This window comes from Danio rerio, chromosome 17 (genome assembly GCF_049306965.1).
Source record: "Danio rerio strain Tuebingen ecotype United States chromosome 17, GRCz12tu, whole genome shotgun sequence".
Taxonomy (NCBI): domain Eukaryota; kingdom Metazoa; phylum Chordata; class Actinopteri; order Cypriniformes; family Danionidae; genus Danio; species Danio rerio.
Window position 1 is genome coordinate 11,899,498 of NC_133192.1, and position 19,677 is coordinate 11,919,174.

The following is a 19,677-nucleotide window of genomic DNA, read 5'->3' on the forward strand; positions in this document are numbered from 1 at the left end:
CTTTTGAATCTATCAGGTAACATGTCACAGCATCAGTACACTGCTTCAGTCTTTCACTTTCACACTTGTACTTAGGAATTTTTGTGAAAACCTCAGACACTGTTGGTTGTGCATCTTTTTTACCGACCAACCTCTTACGTAAAAAGTGATTGACAGGTGGTAATTTGTGTGCAACTTATCTTTTTTTATTTATGATTTGTTTATGGGTAAAACAGACCATGCGTGTCAGGTAGTTGAAATGGTAGGCTACAAATAATTGATATGTTATGAATTAAATAATTATTCATGAATAATGAATTCACCTCCGCCTATGACGACAATGCAATTGTCCATCGATGTTTCACATTAGACATAGCACGATGCCAAATTGGTCGACATCGGACAACCCTACTGCCAGCTAGTGTTTCGGAAGTGTTATTGCAGAGCAACACAAACAGCATGCAGAGGATTGGTCGGCTTGGTAGCCATGACGAGTGTGGGTGGTGCTGAGAGCTGCGAGCCTGATGGAGTGAGTGTTTAAAAGTGTCGAGTCCTGTGAAAAAGCTCCAGATGGAAACTTTAGTTTCGTTTACCTTACGATTAAAGTTGTTGCACGTCCGCTGTCTCACCTCTTAATAAGCGAGTTTGAGCTACTTGTACATTACGTTAGCATTCAGAAAAAACAAAAACTAGACACAGAGGAACATAAAAACCTGCTGCCAGCTAGTGTTTCGGAAGTGTTATTGCAGAGCGACACAAACAACATGCAGAAGCATAAATGCACAGCTACGCACAAGACAGGCGTTGTGGGTCACGCTGATCACTCGACGCAGAAGTATAAATCAGCCTCAAGGAAGATGATGCAATGACAAGCTGAAAAGAAAAGTTTCTTGAACTTCTGTGCACAAATTATGAGAAAGTTTACATGTTTTCTAGAGCTTTTGGTTTTGAAAATATCATCGTCTTTTTTAAAGTGCTTTCCAGTGATGACTTCTTAAAGGTTTGTTTTATTGTTATGTCATTTACTCTAAAGCAAAAACAAAGGTCATTCTGTAATCCACAACACATCTTTCTTCCTTCTTTTCCGTAATTATGTACAGCGAGACACTTTTTTTGTCAAGCCTAAATCCACTGATGAATAATGTTAAATGTACTGTAACTTCCTATATAGATGGAGCTGCACATATTTTCTAGTGTCCAGCTCTGCTACTGATGATCCCGAGCTGAAGCGAGGTGCACACTGTACGATTTTGGGATATTAAACGAATCTTGAATTTTGATTCGATCGCACAGATCGGACATGCTGTTTGGAAAGGAAAAATGTGAGAACACGGCACGATTGATATTGTACGCTTTCAGTTGTGACCAAAGATCGTACAGTTGATGTCATATAATTGCCTTTTATACAGGGTCATACTGTTTTGTGGCAAAATAGGGATTATAAAATGGCACAGTGTACACCCAGCTTAAATCAACACTGCAACTAGTTCAGTCCAGCTGCAACTTGCCTGGTGCCTGAGATGCATAAATTGTACTTACTGACTCAAATCTTGAATCTTTCGACAATTATTTGATTTATTAAAGGTGAAGTTCAGCCTGAAATTGAAGAAAAATGCCTCATTTATTTTCTTTCATGTGGTTTTAAACTGGCGGCATGGTGGTTAGCACTGTCGCCTCACAGCAAGAAGGTCAATGGTTCCATTCTCGGCTGGGCCAGTTGGCATTTGTGTGTGGAGTTTGTCCTCCGGGTGCTCCGGTTTCCCCCACAAGTCCAAAGACATGCGCTATAGGTGAATTGGGTAGGTTAAATTGTCCATAGTGTGTGTGAATTGGTGTGTATAGATGTTTCCCAGTGACGGGTTGCAGATGGAAGGGCATCCGCTGTGTAAAACATATGCTGGATAAGTTGGTGGTTCATTCTGCTGTGGCAACCCCTGATTAATAAAGGGACTTAGCCGAAAAGAAATGAATGAATAAAATTGGCCATAGTGTATGAGTGTGTGTCTGTGAATGAGTGTGTATATTTGTTTCCCAGTACTGGGTTGCGGCTGGAAGGGCATCCGCTGTGTAAAATATACTGTATGCTGGAATAGTTGGCGGTTCATTCCGCTGTGGCGAAAATGAATGAATGAATGGTTTTAAACCTCTGTTGAACGCAAAAGAAGACTTTTTGAAGATGGTGGTTCTATGACTTCCATGGCACGGGACTAAATGACTATGGAAGTCAATGGGTGTGCACCAACATTTTTCAAAACATCACCTTTTGAGTTCAACAATAAACTCAAATAGATTTTTAAACAATTGCGTGAGTAAATGAGGGCAGAAATAAAATTTTTGGGTGAAATATCCCTATGTAAAATGTGCAGTTACAACCAAATGCAAATATTTACTCAATATATACACCGCATTCACCAATGGCAGATTGCACTGGCAGTTATGTAATAAAAGGAGTTTTGTGTATGCAGAAAAAGCACCATCTCGTGAGAGAAGTGCTATGGCTTTAAGTGAGACTGGAAATGCATGAGATAAAAACATATTATATACGCCCAAACAGACGTGATTTATCTATCTAGTGGGCTTCAGTGATGTAGCAGAAATGAAAGCGTACAGTAGGACTTAATCAGTAAGAGAATCAGCATGAATCCACATCATATGCATGGAGAACGGCAGAATTTAGGGATGGCTTTCTGAACTAGAATGCATGGTTGTATGCTTGACCCATCATGCAACTCTTCAGCTTTCAGCTTTTTTATTTTCTCTGTGGTGAGCGGCTTTGCTTTTTTATGCAACTAATGGTCAATCGATTATGACGTAGTCTAGGATTACAGACGGACCGGTGGTTCCTCAGACTGTTTCTTTTTGGAAACTTTTGTCTTACCTTTTGCTCCAAACCGAAGTCAAGTGTTTCTATTCTCAGTGTTTCTACAAGCTATCCCCTGAAATCTCTTTCTCAGAGAAGTCAAACCAATAAAAATGTATTTATTACAAGATGAACTGCATTGTTTTGTTTCTTATCACAGTCTCAGCATGTTTCAAGTCAAATTTAAGACCTTTTAAAGACCCTTATGAATGAAATTTCGGACTGCTACAGGGCTAAATGCTATAGATTTTTTTGAATGGCCAGTTGGTTGAGCAGAAGTTCATTCGGAAATTTCTGAAAAAATTAAATCTTAGCCACATATTTTAAATAATGTTCGGGCAAAAAACAAGCAAACCCTAGACATATATGTACCGATTTTATCAACATAACTTTAAAGAGCCCTTATTATTGGTTTCTGAAAATGAGCTTTCATGCAGTGTGTAACAGTAAATGAAAAGTGAATGAAAACATCCAGGCGAGGTTTAAATCTGATAGAGCACTGTGTTTAAAACTAGATTAACGAAGTAGTTGAATAAATGAATCGTGTTAGGTTCGGATCTTTTGCCTGAATTCGTCAACGTCGATACAGTATATCACCAAATATCTAATGTAATGTAATGTAATGTAATGTGTATTTATATAGCACATTTATTGTGTATGGCCATACACCCAAAGCGCTTCACAATCATGAGGGGGGTCTCTCCACACCACCACCAGTGTGCAGCGTCCACTTGGATGATGCGACGGCTGCCACAGGACAACGGCGCCAGTGCGCTCACCACACACCAGCTATTGGTGGAGTGAAGAGATAGTGATAGACCCAACTCAGTGGAAGGGGATGATTGGGAGGCCATGATCGTATGGGCCGATAGAGGGACTTTGGCCAGGGCACCGGGGTTACTGACAGTGTAGTGTCCCCATCACTTTTACTGGGGCATTAGGACTCACATAGACCACAGGTTGAGCGCCCCCTGCTGTCCTCACTAACACCACTTCCAACAGCAACCTAGTGTTCCCTAGTGGTCTCCCATCCTGGTACTGACCAGGCTCAGCCCTGCTTAGCTTCAGTGAGTAACCGGTCTTGGGCTGCAGGGTGACATGGCTGTGGCCATCTAGTGCCGAATCCGGTAAAACGTGAACGTGCCTTTTCCTTCAGACACTAGCAGAGCGCGGAGGATCATGGGACTGATCATGACATGAAGGTGACGATCACTGCAGATGGGGATTCAGCTGAGGGGAATAAAGGGTTAAAGTTTCACAACAATACCAAAGTACAGCCAACCATGTGCTGTGCTTGTTCCTGCCATATTTCAGATTTTTGATACAATAACTTATGCAACGATACAGGATTCATCAGCCGTTTGCTATTAAAGGAAGGAGCAGCAGACTATTATGTATGGGACTTTGTCAGTAACTGTTACAGTTCATATGGACCAGTTTCTTCTTCCTCCGGATCGTAACATGTAAGTGTGATTAAAATTGTTGTCTTGTTTTCTGTATTTTGCAAAATATGTATTTAATAGTGTGTTGTTACTTGTAATCGCTCTGCATAGCTTGTAATCACGGATCTATGATAGATCAGTGCTTGTACTGTATCTCTCAGGTTAAATCTGTATGGGGCTGTTCACATATTGTGTCCAAAACTACGTTGAAAACGTGATGCGTGCTTCTTTACTGATTTAAATGCATTTCTGAGCTGTTGATCCTCTGCTGTTTGCCTTTGCTATGGCCACCATCAGCAGTTATTACATTGGTGCGGCGCGGTCAATTTTCAAAATAGTTCAACTTTTGCCACTGTGTGGATTAATACTGAATATGTGTCGCTGTCATTACTTGGGATTAGGGTTAAGAGTAGAGTAATATGCTGGTGATTAACTGCATTGCTTTATTGGATTGCTGCATTGGGGTCTGACACACTCTCTGCTACTTCATAACCATGGTGGACGTTTCTCTGTCTCGCATTGAACCAGTCGACCAATCGCAACAGACTGGGTCATTGGACCAATCACAGCAGATTAGTGCAAAGCAGGGGTTTGGAAACAAATGAATCACTGAATAAATCATATGGGAGTCGTTGGGATAATAATTAGGTAAAAATAAATAAATATTATAAGACAACAAAAGTGTTTTTTTTTTTTTTTGACCTTGCATGCTCATCGCTCCTTAAAAAAATAGGACCTTTTGTTATGTAAAATAAGGGCTTTTTAAAACTTACAAAATATATATATATATAATAAACTACTCTATATGGTCTATATATAACGGAGGCCAGCTAGTGTGTACTGTGCAGGTAAACCTCACTCCTCTGACCTCTAAAGGTGCTCTAAACGCTAGAGGCCATGGTCTTTAGCCTCCTTGTTAGAGCAACCGACTCCCATGCGGAAGGTCGCCGGTCCGAAACCAGCTTGGAGCGGGTTGGTTAGCGTAGGACCGGTGGGGTTACATTGGTGCCGTGACCCGGGTGGGAGTAAGGTTTAGGGGGGGTGAGTGTAACGGAGGCCAGCTAGTGTGTGCTGTGCAGGTAAACCTCACTCCTCTGACCTCTAAAGGTGCTCTAGCGACAGACGCTAGAGACCATGGTCTTTAGCCTCCTTGTTAGAGCAACCGACTCCCATGCAGAAGGTCGCCGGTTCGAAACCAGCTGGGAGCGGGTTGGTTAGCGTAGGACCGGTGGGGTTACATATACATACAATATTATTGTAGGGATGACAATTTAATGCTATTTGTAAGTAGAGTAATAAAACAGATTTCTTGCTGGTGATTGGATGGGTGTTGGTCTGATTGGGTATAGCATTAGATGGAAATGGTAAAATTAAGACCTCAAGACAACATTTTTAAGTTTTTAAGGCAAAAAAAAATGTTTTTGAAACTTTAAGATTCATATATTTATTCCATATTGCTAAAAATGCAACTGCACGAGTCTTCAGGTGTAAAGCCAACAGCTGTTGATAATGGTTCATATCCACCAAATGTTCACCTTTGAGCTGAATGTATGATGTGGTAAAAGCCTCAAAGTGATCCCACAGCGTTTGTTAGAGCCTCCACCAGCTGGAAGTAGTTATACTTGATATCATATTCCATGTCATACCAGAAATTCACTGCCAAGACAAAGAGAAAGATCATTTTGATTTGAGATAGATGAAGTACACAAAACAATAAAGGTGTGTGTCCACCGAAGGATTTTTTTTTTGCGCTGCAGAAATGTGAGATGAGCGTTATTTTCTGTTGTTGTCAATGTAAACGTCAGGTTTTTAAAACACCAGCTCTGTAGCCACAAAAACTATAGAATACACAGGACGTGTCACTCATAATTTTAAATGGGGAAAAGTGTAACGGTCAATATGGCGAATAAAGCCCCGCCTTCTAGTACAGGAGCCAATCAGTGATTGCTATCCGCTTGTTAAGTGTGAAGTCACGCAAAGGGGCTTCCGGGTCCAAGCGCTCTATTCAAATGTATGGGGAGACTCATGAAGTGGTAATTTTAAATGTTTACAAAGCGATTTAATACTTTCAAAAATCACGATCACAATATATATGTCCATGCCTAATATCCGATGGCCAGAAAGTGATTCATTTTTTTATAAATTGTTAAAATTTTAGTATTTGTGATGCAGCAAGCCCAGAGATTGTTGCGTACACAATGGCTGCGTCTGAAACCGCATACTTCCATACTATATAGTACGCTAAAATCAGTATGGGAGCCGAGTAGTACGTCTGAATTCATAGAATTCGGAAATCAGTAAGTGAGAAGTACCTGGATGACTTACTACTTCCAGCGAGATTCTGGAGTGCGCATCCCATGCACGCTGCGCTATCCTATAATGCCCCGCGAGAGAATTCATGAATGGAAATGAAGCGACGCAACTGACGCAGGTAGGTCACGTGACCATGACAAAATGGTGGATGTAGTACGCCCCATAGATGTATACATTAGATGTCACCTGGCCTATTGTTGTCTATTGGACGGAATGCATCAATAGCGCCGCCATCTTGCTACAGGGTAGCGCTCCTTTGAAATGAATGCGGGACCAAGGTACAGTGGAGGACTGTGGCCATCCAAAGCCAGAGATATACACATATACACATATATCTATGATCGGGAGTTTTCCTGGATGTTATTATGTCATTTTTTTTTCCTAATTACGAAAATTATAATTTTACATCACTTTTCTACATTGATGGATCAGTGACCGCACGGGCATTCCTGACAAAGCTTGTGTTTTTGTGTACAGAAATGTACTATTCACCCTCCCTGTTAAATTTGATCTAATCATGTCCAGAAACACACCTCCTCTCCTGCTTTCACTTCTCATACTGACGGAGGGAGTGATTCGTTTGTGAATGAATCTCCATTATGAATGACTCCTTCTCTAACGTTAGCCGACAATAATACAAGTTTCTGGCAGCGCAGCATCTCGTTGTCATATTTCTTTAGCATTGTTTGCTGATTTTATTCAACAAAACTAGCATAAGCCGAGTGTTTAGTGCGAGTTGGAGCTGCTTTGCCGTATGGTGAATGCAGTAAGTGACTGATATCATCAATAACGTTACCTGATTAGCACAAAAGTTCAGAACATACAAAAACAGAAAAAAACGTAATATTACCTATGAAATGTTCTGCTTTTGTGCTTTGTTTTCTTTGTTTGCTCGTTACTACACCCGTAGACAGCGCTAAAGTCCCGCATCTTCACGTAATAACATTGTCTTGACTAGTGCGGTTGAATGACATTTGTCCTGGGACCACTGTACCAATGTGGCGGCGCTATAGACGCATGATCAGGGTCCCTATGCGATATCTAGTGTATATATCTATGGTACGCCCGAATTCCATTCATATTGCTCACATTCATACTGTATAGAACGTACTTTTCTAACGGCGAGTAGTACGTTTAAATTCGAATGTAGTACCTACTAAGTAGCAGGCAGTTTCGGACGCAGCCTATGACTTTATATAAAATTAACTTTAATGTGTGTTTTGAATTAAAAGTGATCATAAACAAATAGTTTCTCAACTCAAATGAGTGGCGGCTTGGACCTGAAAACAGTATTACATACGTCACCAACACGTCATCACTTAACAAGTGGATAGACTGAGGATTCTCCAGAGCAGGGTCTCAGACCAGACTTGAGTTTTTGCTGATTTTGTGTGATTCGAATGTTAACAAGCAAAACTAAAGAGACAGTTGTTGTTTAATTGCATTGGTGATTCCTAATATTAAATTTGATTATAAGCTTGGTGAGCAACTTTGGAGAATTTCATGTTTCCTCATTCAAACAGAACACCCGAGCATACAGCTGTTTCAAAGATGGCCGCCAAGTGAAAAGACTTGCCTTAATAAGGGACTCAGCCGGCCGCTGAGTGTACCTTTAAAAAATGGTCTTTGCGTTTATGTGTGTGTTTAAAATAAACGTCAATCTCAACATGTTTTTAAACACATTGACAATTGGAAAAGAGCCCGCATTTCTGCAGTGGAAAAAAAAAAACCAGAATCGGTGGACACGCACCCTTAAAGTACAGATACTGCACAATATATCATTTCAGCATGGATATCGCTATGTGATCAATCGCTGTAGTCACATCACAGGATATGCAATGTCGAGTCTGAATTATTGAGGCCTGTGACTGTGTAATAATTCTAAAAGCATTCAGGCATAAGAAACTGTATCGCTTGTAACTTTAATAACAATTAACTTTATTGAATTATTTATAAAAACAAAGGCTAAGACTATAAAACCCTAAAACACTGTTTATTTGATTTGTATCTTATTGTATTTATCCAACCCAGGCTTATTGCAGATACATATCCAGGGGTCCGTTCTTCATACCCTGCTAAAATGATCTAAGATGATTTGGCAGATCCTGGATCTTTTGATCTTGATAACTGATCTCTGGCTAATTTGGTTTTTTCAAACAAGTTCACGAATCAGATTAAAATGTCTGAATGAACTGATCTGAGATCACTGTGTGTGTTGTGAAGGCCAGATCTATCGATCCTCCAAATCTTAATCAGCAATGCAATGATTGGCTGATGCACAGCAGTGTAATGACATCATCTGATTAATATTCCATTATCCAACTAGGTAAAATTACATAAAATTCTTAGTGAACTGTTTATTAAATATGATAGCCAATAACTTTACACATTTGTTGTGGGCTGCAGGCTTTCATGCGTCAAGAGTTTAGCAATTTATTTCGTTTTACATTTAGAGTGGATTTTCTTTATTATAGTAGACTAGGCCTATTCAAGTTTCCTAATCGGTGTGAGAAATAACTGTTTATTGTTGATGTCCTAACCCTAAACCCAACCGATAGTGTTTTCAAAAGCAATCTAGAAAATGAAAAGCAGTTGCAGTCGCATGATTCCACAAGGTTTTCAGCCTGTTTATTTTTTATTCTTTTAGCTTTCGTTTTACCTGGTTTCTGGAACGGTTCTTCCCCAGACTTTTAACCCCCCTTTCAATGTCAACTCTGCTCCACATCTATGGCGGCAAATCAATGCCAATATTAATCGAGCGCAGCGGTGATGTTTGCGCACGAGGAGAAGTAAACCGTGAGCAGATTACAGGTCTACACGCGAGAAAACTACAGCACGCGAGCGCACAGGGGATCTTCACATCATCATCTGTGCGCACGATGGACGCTCTCGCGAGCGAGGTCATGCCTACAGCACGCGCGCGCGATCAGTTCTCTCCGCTCGCTCGCAGGTTCTTCTCTCTGCTCGCGCGAAACATTTTGGATTTTTGTCAGTCCTGGGGCGGGACTTGGTTTACTTGTTCTCTCTAACGCTATTGGCTACTCTACCTTTCCGGAAGTTAGCCAGGATTGGACGCAGGTTAAAAGATCACGCCATTAAATATATATACAATTTGCAAGTCATAATCATAAGAAACTTCCTGAGAACTTTATGACCTTTATGAGGATTCAATCTCGAGAAATAGTCAAATATTGATAATTAATCTTCTAAAATAATGACTTGCATTCTTGAAACATGACTTTCTGAACCCATTTGATTTGTCCTGTGCAGCACTTGTCTGGTTTTTTGTATTTTACTTCATTATTAACCCCAACAGCAGAGCTCATTATGACACTTGGGGTTGATCTTTCTAGGAAATATTATCTTCAGAAGAGTTTATTTGGTTTTTAGATCTTTCCATACAATGCATATGTGCAGTGCAGCTTTGTATGCAGGTAATCTGCTCACGGTTCACTTCTCATCGCACGCAAACATCACCGCTGCGCTCGATTAATATTGGCAAGTCCATCGGCATAAGCGAGGAGCTACTGGGCAAACTGCTAACACTGGAAAAGCTGTCCATACGAAGGTAAGCAGTCAAAGGTAGCGATTTACAGATGAAATGCAGAAGTACCTCTGGGTACATATTTTGTGGTCTCCGGAAATGTAGACAGGGGTACGTATCCGCAATGAGCCTGTTTTGTATTTACCTACCCTAGTAAAATGTAAAAACACTCGAGTAACAAAGATGTTTAACCAAAAATGTGACAAAAATGTTTTATTTCTTTTATCACAGGCTGAACTATCTGAAGTGAAATAAAATTAGAGGCATCTACAAAAATTTGTAACTTTAAGCCTAGTTCACTCTACAGGATTTAAAGCCCGATTTGAAAGTTAACAAGCTCGCCGACAGATCGGGCTTTGATCAAGAACAAATCTGCAGGTGCTCGGTGCTCAGCAGTCTATATGTGTGAACTACTGAACACATCAAAGAGCCTCGCTGATGCATCGCCAACACCACACAGACAAAAATCCAATATCTAGCATGCTGCATATTCCAGAGCAGCCGGCTGACTCCTCCCCCATTCTGTAATTATTAGAATTACCATACTGGTCATGTTCTCAAATAAGACGTTATAATTACATACAAAGTTTCTAACACCCACAAAGGTCTAGGCCTCACTTTCATTTTTTACTTTCAAACAGGAGCTATTTCGCGGCACAGAAAATAATGTTTTGAAATAAATATCTGAAGTAAATTTCTGTTTTTGCTATCAGAATGTTATGTTTATATTAGCAGGAGGCAAAAAGGCACACATTTAAAGTCACAGCAGACATGATGCATGCAGTCATTTTGACCCATATGGTAATTAAAGGTATATGTTCAAGGTAAAATGCTCAGTTCTTGACTGTTTTGTAATAATAAAAAAAAAAAACAATGTTAGAAAGAAATACACAGATATTTAGGAAACGTCAGGGTGTTATGGATGCTAGTTTGTTTTCAAAGAGTTATTAAATTACAAGAATTAAAAACTCTCTTACCGCCTCTGTAGTTATAGTGTTAAAGTCACATCGATCCACTTAAACCTTGCTGTCAGTGATGTCAGCACACAAGCAGCCAATAGTGTTGTATCAATAGTGTTTTTGACAGCTCCTCCCTCAAAATTTCATTGGCTGTGGTTAGGTATTTTGACTGAGCTGTTGGGGAACGAGTTGCTGTCAGATCATGTAGTGTGTGACCCCCCCCCTCTTGTGGATTATTTACATAGTGCCACGTAGTGTGAACACCACAGCAATTAAAAGGCACAGCATCAAGTCATGTAGTGTGAACGGCACAGTGATCTGCCGATGTTTAAAGTCATGTAGTGTGAACTAGGCTTTAGCAGACAACTATACATTGTATGATCAAGGATGTTACAAAATGTAATACCTAGCATTTAATTCCTTTTATGGGCCTTACATTTCTCTAAATTGATTTATAAACTTGTAATATTTTTAAGTCTCCGCAGACACTGACGCATATTTAACCCATTATGAATTTTGTCTTGTTTAATTTATTAAAATTGTTGTGATCATTTCGGCTGTGTTGATGCAAAACGTATAAACTGTAACCAAAAGGTGCATTTATAAACAAAATTAAAAAATCATGATCAGAAATATTAATTGCAGAACAGAAATTACTAACCTGCTATGCAGCCGTGAGACTGTCGCACATGATGGAACCAGAGCGAGGGCAGATACAACATCTCTCCTGCTTTAACAGTGCAGTGCAGAGCTTTGGCATGTCTGTATGAGGGAAAACGCTCGAAATCTGGCTTCAGTGGGTCTAGGGGGATCCATGGCACCTGACAGACATGGTACTTATTAATACAAGTTATACAACCATCACTGATTACCTATAAAACAAGCAAAAATATGTTTTCCAGTTTTTTTCAGTGGCGTTGTTGCATTTCTCACAACACTATTTACATTTGCACAACAGTTAATGCATTTCTCAAAACAGTTAGTACAAACTGCAAAACCTAGATGAAAACCTGCAAAAGTGTGTCTCTTGCTCAAAATCGACAGCTCATTCCTCGAAAGCAAGTATTGATGTCAATAAAAGTGGCAGTGTCATCAAGATGAAAAGTCCTGACATCATTGTTTATGAACAAGATAATCAAATGCTTAGTCACTGATAGTCAACAGTTTACTCTGTAAAGTTTTCTCCAATGCAAAAAATGCAGATTTTGGCGACACTTGCTGAAAATGCTCAAGACAGCACTTTATACTGTTTGAACAGCCATTTAAAAACTACAGTAAAGTTAGACATCACTGCATTTAGTAAGGTATCAGAGAACAACACACTCAATGTGTTTCACATTTTTATGTTTTTTGCAATTCTAATTTATTCACAGCATTGTGCAAAAGAATAAACTCACCCTTATTTACAACAAACATAAACTTCCATTGGGTAGAGCTGTGCACAACTGTTAAACAATATTACAGTACATATTAGAACTAAACCTACAACATACACAGGTCTGTAAATCATTCATCAAATTGTTCAATATAGAAGCCATTTTCAGGGAAAAAAAAAAAAGATATAATATTTTTTTATTAAATTAGCTTGACAGATTCTTGTTCAACATTTGTGTATGTAATGACTAGGGATGTAACGGTATCAGAATTTCACGGTACGGTAATACCTCGGTATGAATGGCACGGTACGGTATTTATTGAATAATTTACAGGAAAAACAAAACTAATGAAAAGACTCGAAAAAAGTGCCAAAAGTGTTTATTTACCTTAGCACTGAACATATTAATGACATCCATCTATCTGTAAGTTTCGAAACAGGAACTTCAATTTTTAATTTTTAATAACAAAAAACTATTAAACCATATAAAAAAAATAAAGTTTCAATTTAGTATTGTTGAAAACTCATCACATTCAACATTTAATCACTCATTCACTTAGATAGAGATGGGTTTTTAAGGAAAATTATCATATAACTATAATCTGGTAAAAGCTGGTATCTCTGGGCATGTCCCCTGCAACAGATAAAAAAACCCTCTCATTTGGGACTGAAGTTTCTGGGACAGAGATATGACTTGGCCCAGGTTGACAGCAGTGGGTAACGCTGTGCATTGTCTTTCCACCACTTGAGAGGACAAGCCATGAGTGAGATAGAGGTCTCCTTGCGGTACAAGTCAATGTCTGAATCAATCTAACAAGTGTGCTGTGTTCTGCAGTCCCCATAACTGTTTTTAGTCGCATTCCCCGACTTATATTTCATCACAGTCTGGCAGTGCCTGCATACAGTTTTTTTCTTTGTCTGTCACCTTTTCTCCTTTTTCATATCTTTTTAGAAAGAAACTGAAATGCTTCCAAACATCCAATTTAAAACCCGCTTAAGGTTTGATCATTTTCAGCTCTTTTTCTTCCCCGCTACTAGCTACACACTCCATTTCCGCATTACTGGATCTGTAGTGACAACAGACCGCAAAGGATGATGGCCACGCCTAGGCTGATGGGAATTGTAGTTCACGCTACCTCCCGTTCGCTTCATTCGCCTAAGCAAACTTTTCTCAGAAATATAGTTTTATATTATATTATATTATATTATATTATATTATATTATATTATTCATTCTTTCATTTTCCTTCTGGCTTAGTCCCTTTATTTATCTGGGGTTGCCACAGCTGAATGAACCGCCAACTTATCCAGCATATGTTTTACACAGCGGCCTTTCACCTACAACCCAGTACTGGGAAACATCCCTACACACTCATTTACACACATACACCATGATCAATTTAGTTTATCCAATTCACCTATACCACATGTACTTGGACTGCGGGGGAAACCGGAGCACCTAGATGAAACTCACATAAACATGGGGTGCCAACTGACCCAGCCGGGGCTCAAACAAGCTACCCACTGCACCACCGTGTTTCCCCTATATAATATAATATAATTAATATAATATAATATAATATAATATAATATAATATAATATAATACAATATAATATAATATAATATAATATAATGGCTATACTTTAATAAATTAAGCTGAACTGTTTTGATTCACGTTTTGAATAGCCTAAAAGTTCCCTGTATTATGTACACACTTTGTACACACTTGCTCTGCACCTTACAGCTTAATTCTGAATTATAATAATTCAAAACTCTATTATATTAGTATAATAATTATATTATTATAAATCTTGATTTAATAAAAATATATATAATCTGTTCAAAGATAATCCCTTCCATTTATTTTTGTTTTTTTGAGCATTGTTGTTGCACTCCAAACGTGACTTTGTGGTTTAGTGTTGGAAAACACAAATGACTATAGTATTTTTTCCTTTTGGGAATGGCATGTATATTTGCAGTATGTTTTGCTGAATTGATCACATTAAAGAAAAATATTTTAAATTAATTTATTAGAAATTATTTCAGTCAATATATGTCCGTTTTGCAGTTTGAGTTTCACAAAAACCCCTCATGTTTCATTTGTTGTGCTTCTTTGTCTACAGTTGTATCAATTGCTAATTAATTAACTATTTAAAATTGCTTTTGTGCCTTGAATCAATTTATTTAGTGAATTTTATTCGTTTTCATGTCATTTGCAAGTTTCCCCAGTCATTTGACTTTAAAAGAAAACATTTTAGTGTATGCCTTGTTACCATAGTGATGATAGAACATGTTCTAAGAATGGAATGTTGCAAAGTGTACAAGAATTCTTGCATCCTAAAGAAGCTCTTGTTGGTTTGTTGAAGTGACAGTGAACTGGTGGTGTCTTTTGGCTTTGCAGTGTTTTTGAATACTTGTGTTTTCCAGTGTTTCATCGCTGTCTTAGCTATAAAACATCTCTGTTCAATGAGTGATTCACGGTGCAAGACCGAAATCCTCACAGTATTCCAGCTGTCCAGCGAGTGCAAACCCCGAACATCTGAGTGGTTCAAGGTGAATACCCGAAACCCTCTACCAATTGATTTAATGGCCGACCAGTGTGATAGAGATACTACATCCTCAACACTGGATCTCGAACCTGCAACAACGGTTGCTGAAATGAAGGAAGACGGAGTGAAAGTAGAACTTGAGAAGATCTCCTTCCCCGAAGCCTGCGAGAACTCCCAGAGCCAGAAAAAAGTGCAGCTCGAAACACCTATAAACAGCACCAGTAGTGAGTCATATTTACATTGTGGTATGAATATTCAGGGTTTTCCCAACATAACATACACTGCAAAAAATGCTTTTCTTACTTAGATTTTTTGTCTTGTTTCTAGTCCAAATATCTAAAAATTCCTAAATCAAGAAGAGTTTTCTAGACAAGCAAAACATATTGTCTTGTTTTGAGAAATAATAAGCCAATATTAAGTGAGTTTTTCCTTAAAACCAGCAAAATAATCTGCCAATGGGGTAAGCAAAATAATCTTACATCAAAAGAAAAAACAAGATTAATTTGCTTACCCCATTGGCAGATTATTTTGCTTGTTTTAAGGAAAAACTCACTTAATATTGGCATATTATTTCTCAAAACAAGACAATATGTTTTGCTTGTTTAGAAAATGCTTCTTTATATAAGAAATTTTAAATATTTAGACAAGAAACGAGAAAAAAAAATCTAAGCAAGAAAAGCATTTTTTGCAGTGTACTTACAATTATAAAAATTAATGTTGGCAGAGGGTAAATATTTAAATGTGTAAATGTTTGTACAGTATAATAGACAGCTGGTTGAATTGCTGTTTTCCTGAAGAGGCTATAGCAGGATGCAAATGTGATAATTATTTGTTTATAATAACTACTGGCATTATTAGTTCATATTTATGATATTGGCCAAATCAAGTGTTTTGAAATGAGACGATTTAGCCTACAGAGGACAGATCTCGTCAACAGGCAACGGTTAATAAGCAATAATAACATTTGTAATGACTTTTATCAAAGTGATTTTAAAACTTAGTTTAAGCGATCTGAGGGCAAAACAAGGTTTACAAAAGCTAGAAATAGATTTCCTTTGATCCACACATGTACACATAAACATAAATTGTCTATATAATCACTTTTTAGTAAGACATTTCCTACTCTATTTGTTTTTTAACATGCGTTTAGATATCCAAGTAAAATAAACCTAATTCATACATTTAATCTGGAGATTTCTATTAAACATGTCCTGCCATTATCAGCTCGCAATGAATATTGTAACCACAGATTGTGTTTTTTAATACCTGGGAAACAACGGACGCATTTGGAGGCTGCTTTTAAAGGGGCCTTCGAATTTGTTTGAAATGAGACTGTCTTCTTCACAACACGATGACACAGCACACTTTGAATGCAGCCTCTGAAATGAGACACAGCTATTATTACATCAGTGGGCTAATCACTGTGGTACACGGTTAACACACTGCAGAAACAGCTGAATTAGAGAAAATTAAATATTACTATATTTACTAATAATATATTAAATGGTGAATATTCACTTTAATATTACTGGGCTATGCATTAAAGTGCATCCTAATAAAACAATCCTGTAAATTAATGTCATTTCTCATTTCCAGCTTTTCTGATACAATTCTACTTTCCAATCCCTTAGTAAAACTAAGCTTTTGTTTGTCTTGGATTTTGGTGAATGTTCATAATGGATATATATGAGATGTGCAATCTTTTCTCTTATAACAGATGGGGAGAAAGTGAAGAAGAAGAATAAGAAGAAGAAAAAGAAGAAGAGCAGGATTGCCTCTTTCTTTAGAGCTGTCGGCAGGATGTTTTGCTTCACTGCAAGGAAAGAGCAGCTCAGTACTCTCAGCTCAGAACCATGCTCTGATGGTAAATGATCATTTTTGCATCTACATCTTTTTTGGACTATAATATTATAAACAAGCTGTATTTTTACTTCCACTTATCTGGAGTTTAATGTCTCCTTGAAAATGACTGTACAATGTGTACATTTCTCTTTCAACAGATGATGAGAATGACATCTCTGAGCAGAAGATTATGGTGAAAGAGGAGGAGGGGGAGATGGTGGAGGAGGAACAGATAAAAAAGAAGAAGGAGGAGGTGATAGAAGAGGAGGAGGAGGAGATGGTGGAGGAGGAACAGATAAAAAAGAAGGAGGAGGAGGTGATAGAAGAGGAGGAGGAGGTGATGGAAGAGGTGGAAGAGATGATGGAAGAGGTGGAGGTGATAGAGAAGGAAGAGGAAATGACTAAGGAGGAGAGGATGGAAAGGAAGGAGAATATGAAGAAAGAGGAGGAGATAAAGGAGGAGAACAAAAAATTCACGGAGGAAGAAAAGATAAAGGATGAGACTGATGATGGGTGGACAATGGTGGACGATGAGCAGCGGGAGGAGATCGAGTGGCCGACGTGGAAGTCGAAATCCATCGCTACTGTTCCCCACATCCCTGAACTGGGCAAAAGCAAATATGTGGTCTTAAAAATAAGCAAGTTAAAAAAGTTGCAAAACAAACAACAGGAGGAGGAGAAGAGACTCAAGGAAAAGATCAGTAGACAGATAACAGTGGCAAAGTTTATAATTCTGAAAATTAAGGAGGAGAATGAAAAGATGAGGCTGGAAGAGGAGGAGGAGGAGAGACAAAAGAAAACAGTAAGCAGAAGGGTATCCAGCACAAAGACTTTAATAGTGAAAATGGAGGAGGAGGAGAAGATGGGGGAAAAGAAAGTAAAGGATGATGAAAAGGAGGAGGAGGATAACATAGAGAAGGTTAAGAAGAGGAGGAGGAGGAGAAGGAGAAATCACAAGATGAAAGAAGAGGAGAAGAAGGAGGAGGAGAAGAAGGAGGAGGAGGAGGAGGAGAATAAAGAGAAAGTAAAAAAGAGGAGGAGGAGGAGGCGAAGGAAAAATTCCACAGAGGGGGAGGAGGAAAAGACAGATAAAAAGAAAGAGAATGCAGAGAAGAAGTGTGTGAATCCAGATCCCCACAAGGGAAGTGACCGAAATCACCAAAAACCCCAAACCAGACCTGCTCCAGTGTGGAGGCAGCAGGGAAGACTACAAGGCGGAGCAGGAAAGACGACAAGCTTTTATTCTGCTGGTTGGGGCAAATTAAAAGAAGTGAAGAAGGAAAAGACAGAGAATAAGAAAGAGAATGCAGAAAAGAAGAGGTGGAGGAATCCAGATCCCCACAAAAGTGACAGAAGTCATCTGTCCCACACCAGACCTGCTCCAATGCGGAGGCAGCTTTAAGAGCACGAAAGACTGTCACCTTTTATTCTGATGGTGGAGAATGAGGAGATGTAAAAGAATGTAAATAAATGTCTGTTGTACAAAAAAAAAATGTTTGTTTTTCTGTGTGTCGAGTTTATTTGGTCAATTGTCTGTTTCCAAAGTGTTGAATTACGTTTCGGTTGTGTTGCAAGTTCTAAAAAACAAACACGTTGCAAAATTTTATCGTCATCCTTCCACTTAATTTATTTTCATGCTTTCTCCCCTTTTTATCCTGAAAGAGGGGATATGGTAATGCGTTTAATATTCACCTACTTTACAATAGCTAAAAAGTTAAGACTTAAGTTTTCAATATTACAGCATTTTACTAGAATCACAGGCCACTGACTGTTTCTATGGGCCTACTCACACTATGCCATCCGTACCGTGCCCAGGCCCGTTTCCCGGATCGTTTGAGAAGTGTGAGTGCGCTGAATCGGGCTCAAGCACGGTTCACTTGGCCGGCCCTGGCCCGGTTGGAAGAGGTGTGCCTGAGCGCGGTTCACTTGGGCTTTGGCGCGGTACGCTTGTGTGTGAGTGCAAAACGCGCCAAAGCCCGAAACTGAAAGCGAGACGTGACTTTTAAGGGGCTGTTTCATATGGATTTATTAATCATTCTTACTGTTCAGTGATCGCAAACTGCCGTAGTTTATTAAAGACGAGAACTCCTCACAGCATGACAGCTGCGCGCCTTCAGCAGACCTCCTCATTCCTGCAGCACGAGGGCTTTATGATTGTTTATGAGCGCCAAAAGTGGCGGATCTGTCCGGTGAAATATCTGACTGCGTGTCCCCGCATCCCTAAGGACTGTTTGGCGAAATATTTGACTGCATGCAACTGCATATCAAACGACTGAAACGATATAACTAGAGAAATCTCCACTGTGCTACTGGGTGAGAGCGTATGGCAAGCCGTTTTAGCATTTAAACCTTGTTCTGACTATCCATAAATATATATTGAGAGATATCTCTAAATATATTTTGACTAGTCATAATTATAATTCGACTAGTCAGAGTGGAGATATCTGCAAATATATTATGACTGACTAGTCATATTCCTCCATTGACTATGAAAATATTTGCAGATATCTCTAAATGAGTTTTGACTAGTCACAATTGTAATTAGAGATATCTCCAAATGAATTTTGACTAGTCAAAAATCCAATTCAAGATATCTACAACTGTAATTCAACTATTAGTAAATTAATTAGAGATATCTTCAAATATATTTGTAAATATCTCTAAATATGACGAATTAAAGATATCTCCAAATGTATTATGACTAGTTAAAACTCAGTTAGAGATATCTCTAATTACAATTGTGACTAATCAAAACTCATTTAGAGATATCTGCAAATATTTTTCAACGGAAGTCAATGAAGGAATATGACTAG

General features: G+C 38.7%; 2 protein-coding genes across 22 annotated transcripts in view; one reads left to right on the forward strand and one right to left on the reverse strand.

Moving 5' to 3' along the window:
- The window catches only part of jmjd7 (jumonji domain containing 7), a 59,368-nt gene that overhangs the window by 27,250 nt on the left and 12,441 nt on the right, over window positions 1-19,677 (reverse strand). For 6 of the 19 annotated variants that reach the window (XR_011006885.2, XR_012392708.1, XR_012392711.1 and 3 more), the window contains exons 7-8: window positions 11,759-11,918; window positions 5,817-5,937 (exon numbers count right to left, since the gene is read on the reverse strand). Coding sequence is in view for 7 of the 19 variants with exons in the window: in XM_073927222.1 (XP_073783323.1) it covers window positions 5,849-5,937; window positions 11,759-11,918 (249 nt within the window). In the remaining 12 variants the exon portion in view is untranslated. 19 annotated transcript variants of the gene reach the window in all.
- On the forward strand, window positions 14,356-19,589 carry LOC137488072 (uncharacterized). 3 transcript variants are annotated; one of them, XM_073928208.1, is made up of 4 exons: window positions 14,356-15,246; window positions 16,740-16,886; window positions 17,023-17,117; window positions 17,178-19,589. In XM_073928208.1, the coding sequence occupies exons 1-4, from the start codon at window positions 14,940-14,942 to the stop codon at window positions 18,264-18,266; spliced, it is 1,638 nt and encodes a 545-aa protein (XP_073784309.1). In that variant the 5' UTR covers window positions 14,356-14,939; the 3' UTR covers window positions 18,267-19,589. The 3 variants fall into 3 exon arrangements, with proteins under 3 accessions (XP_073784309.1, XP_073784308.1, XP_068070631.1); XM_073928207.1 differs by having other exon boundaries at window positions 14,356-15,267; window positions 17,023-19,589; XM_068214530.2 differs by having other exon boundaries at window positions 17,023-19,589.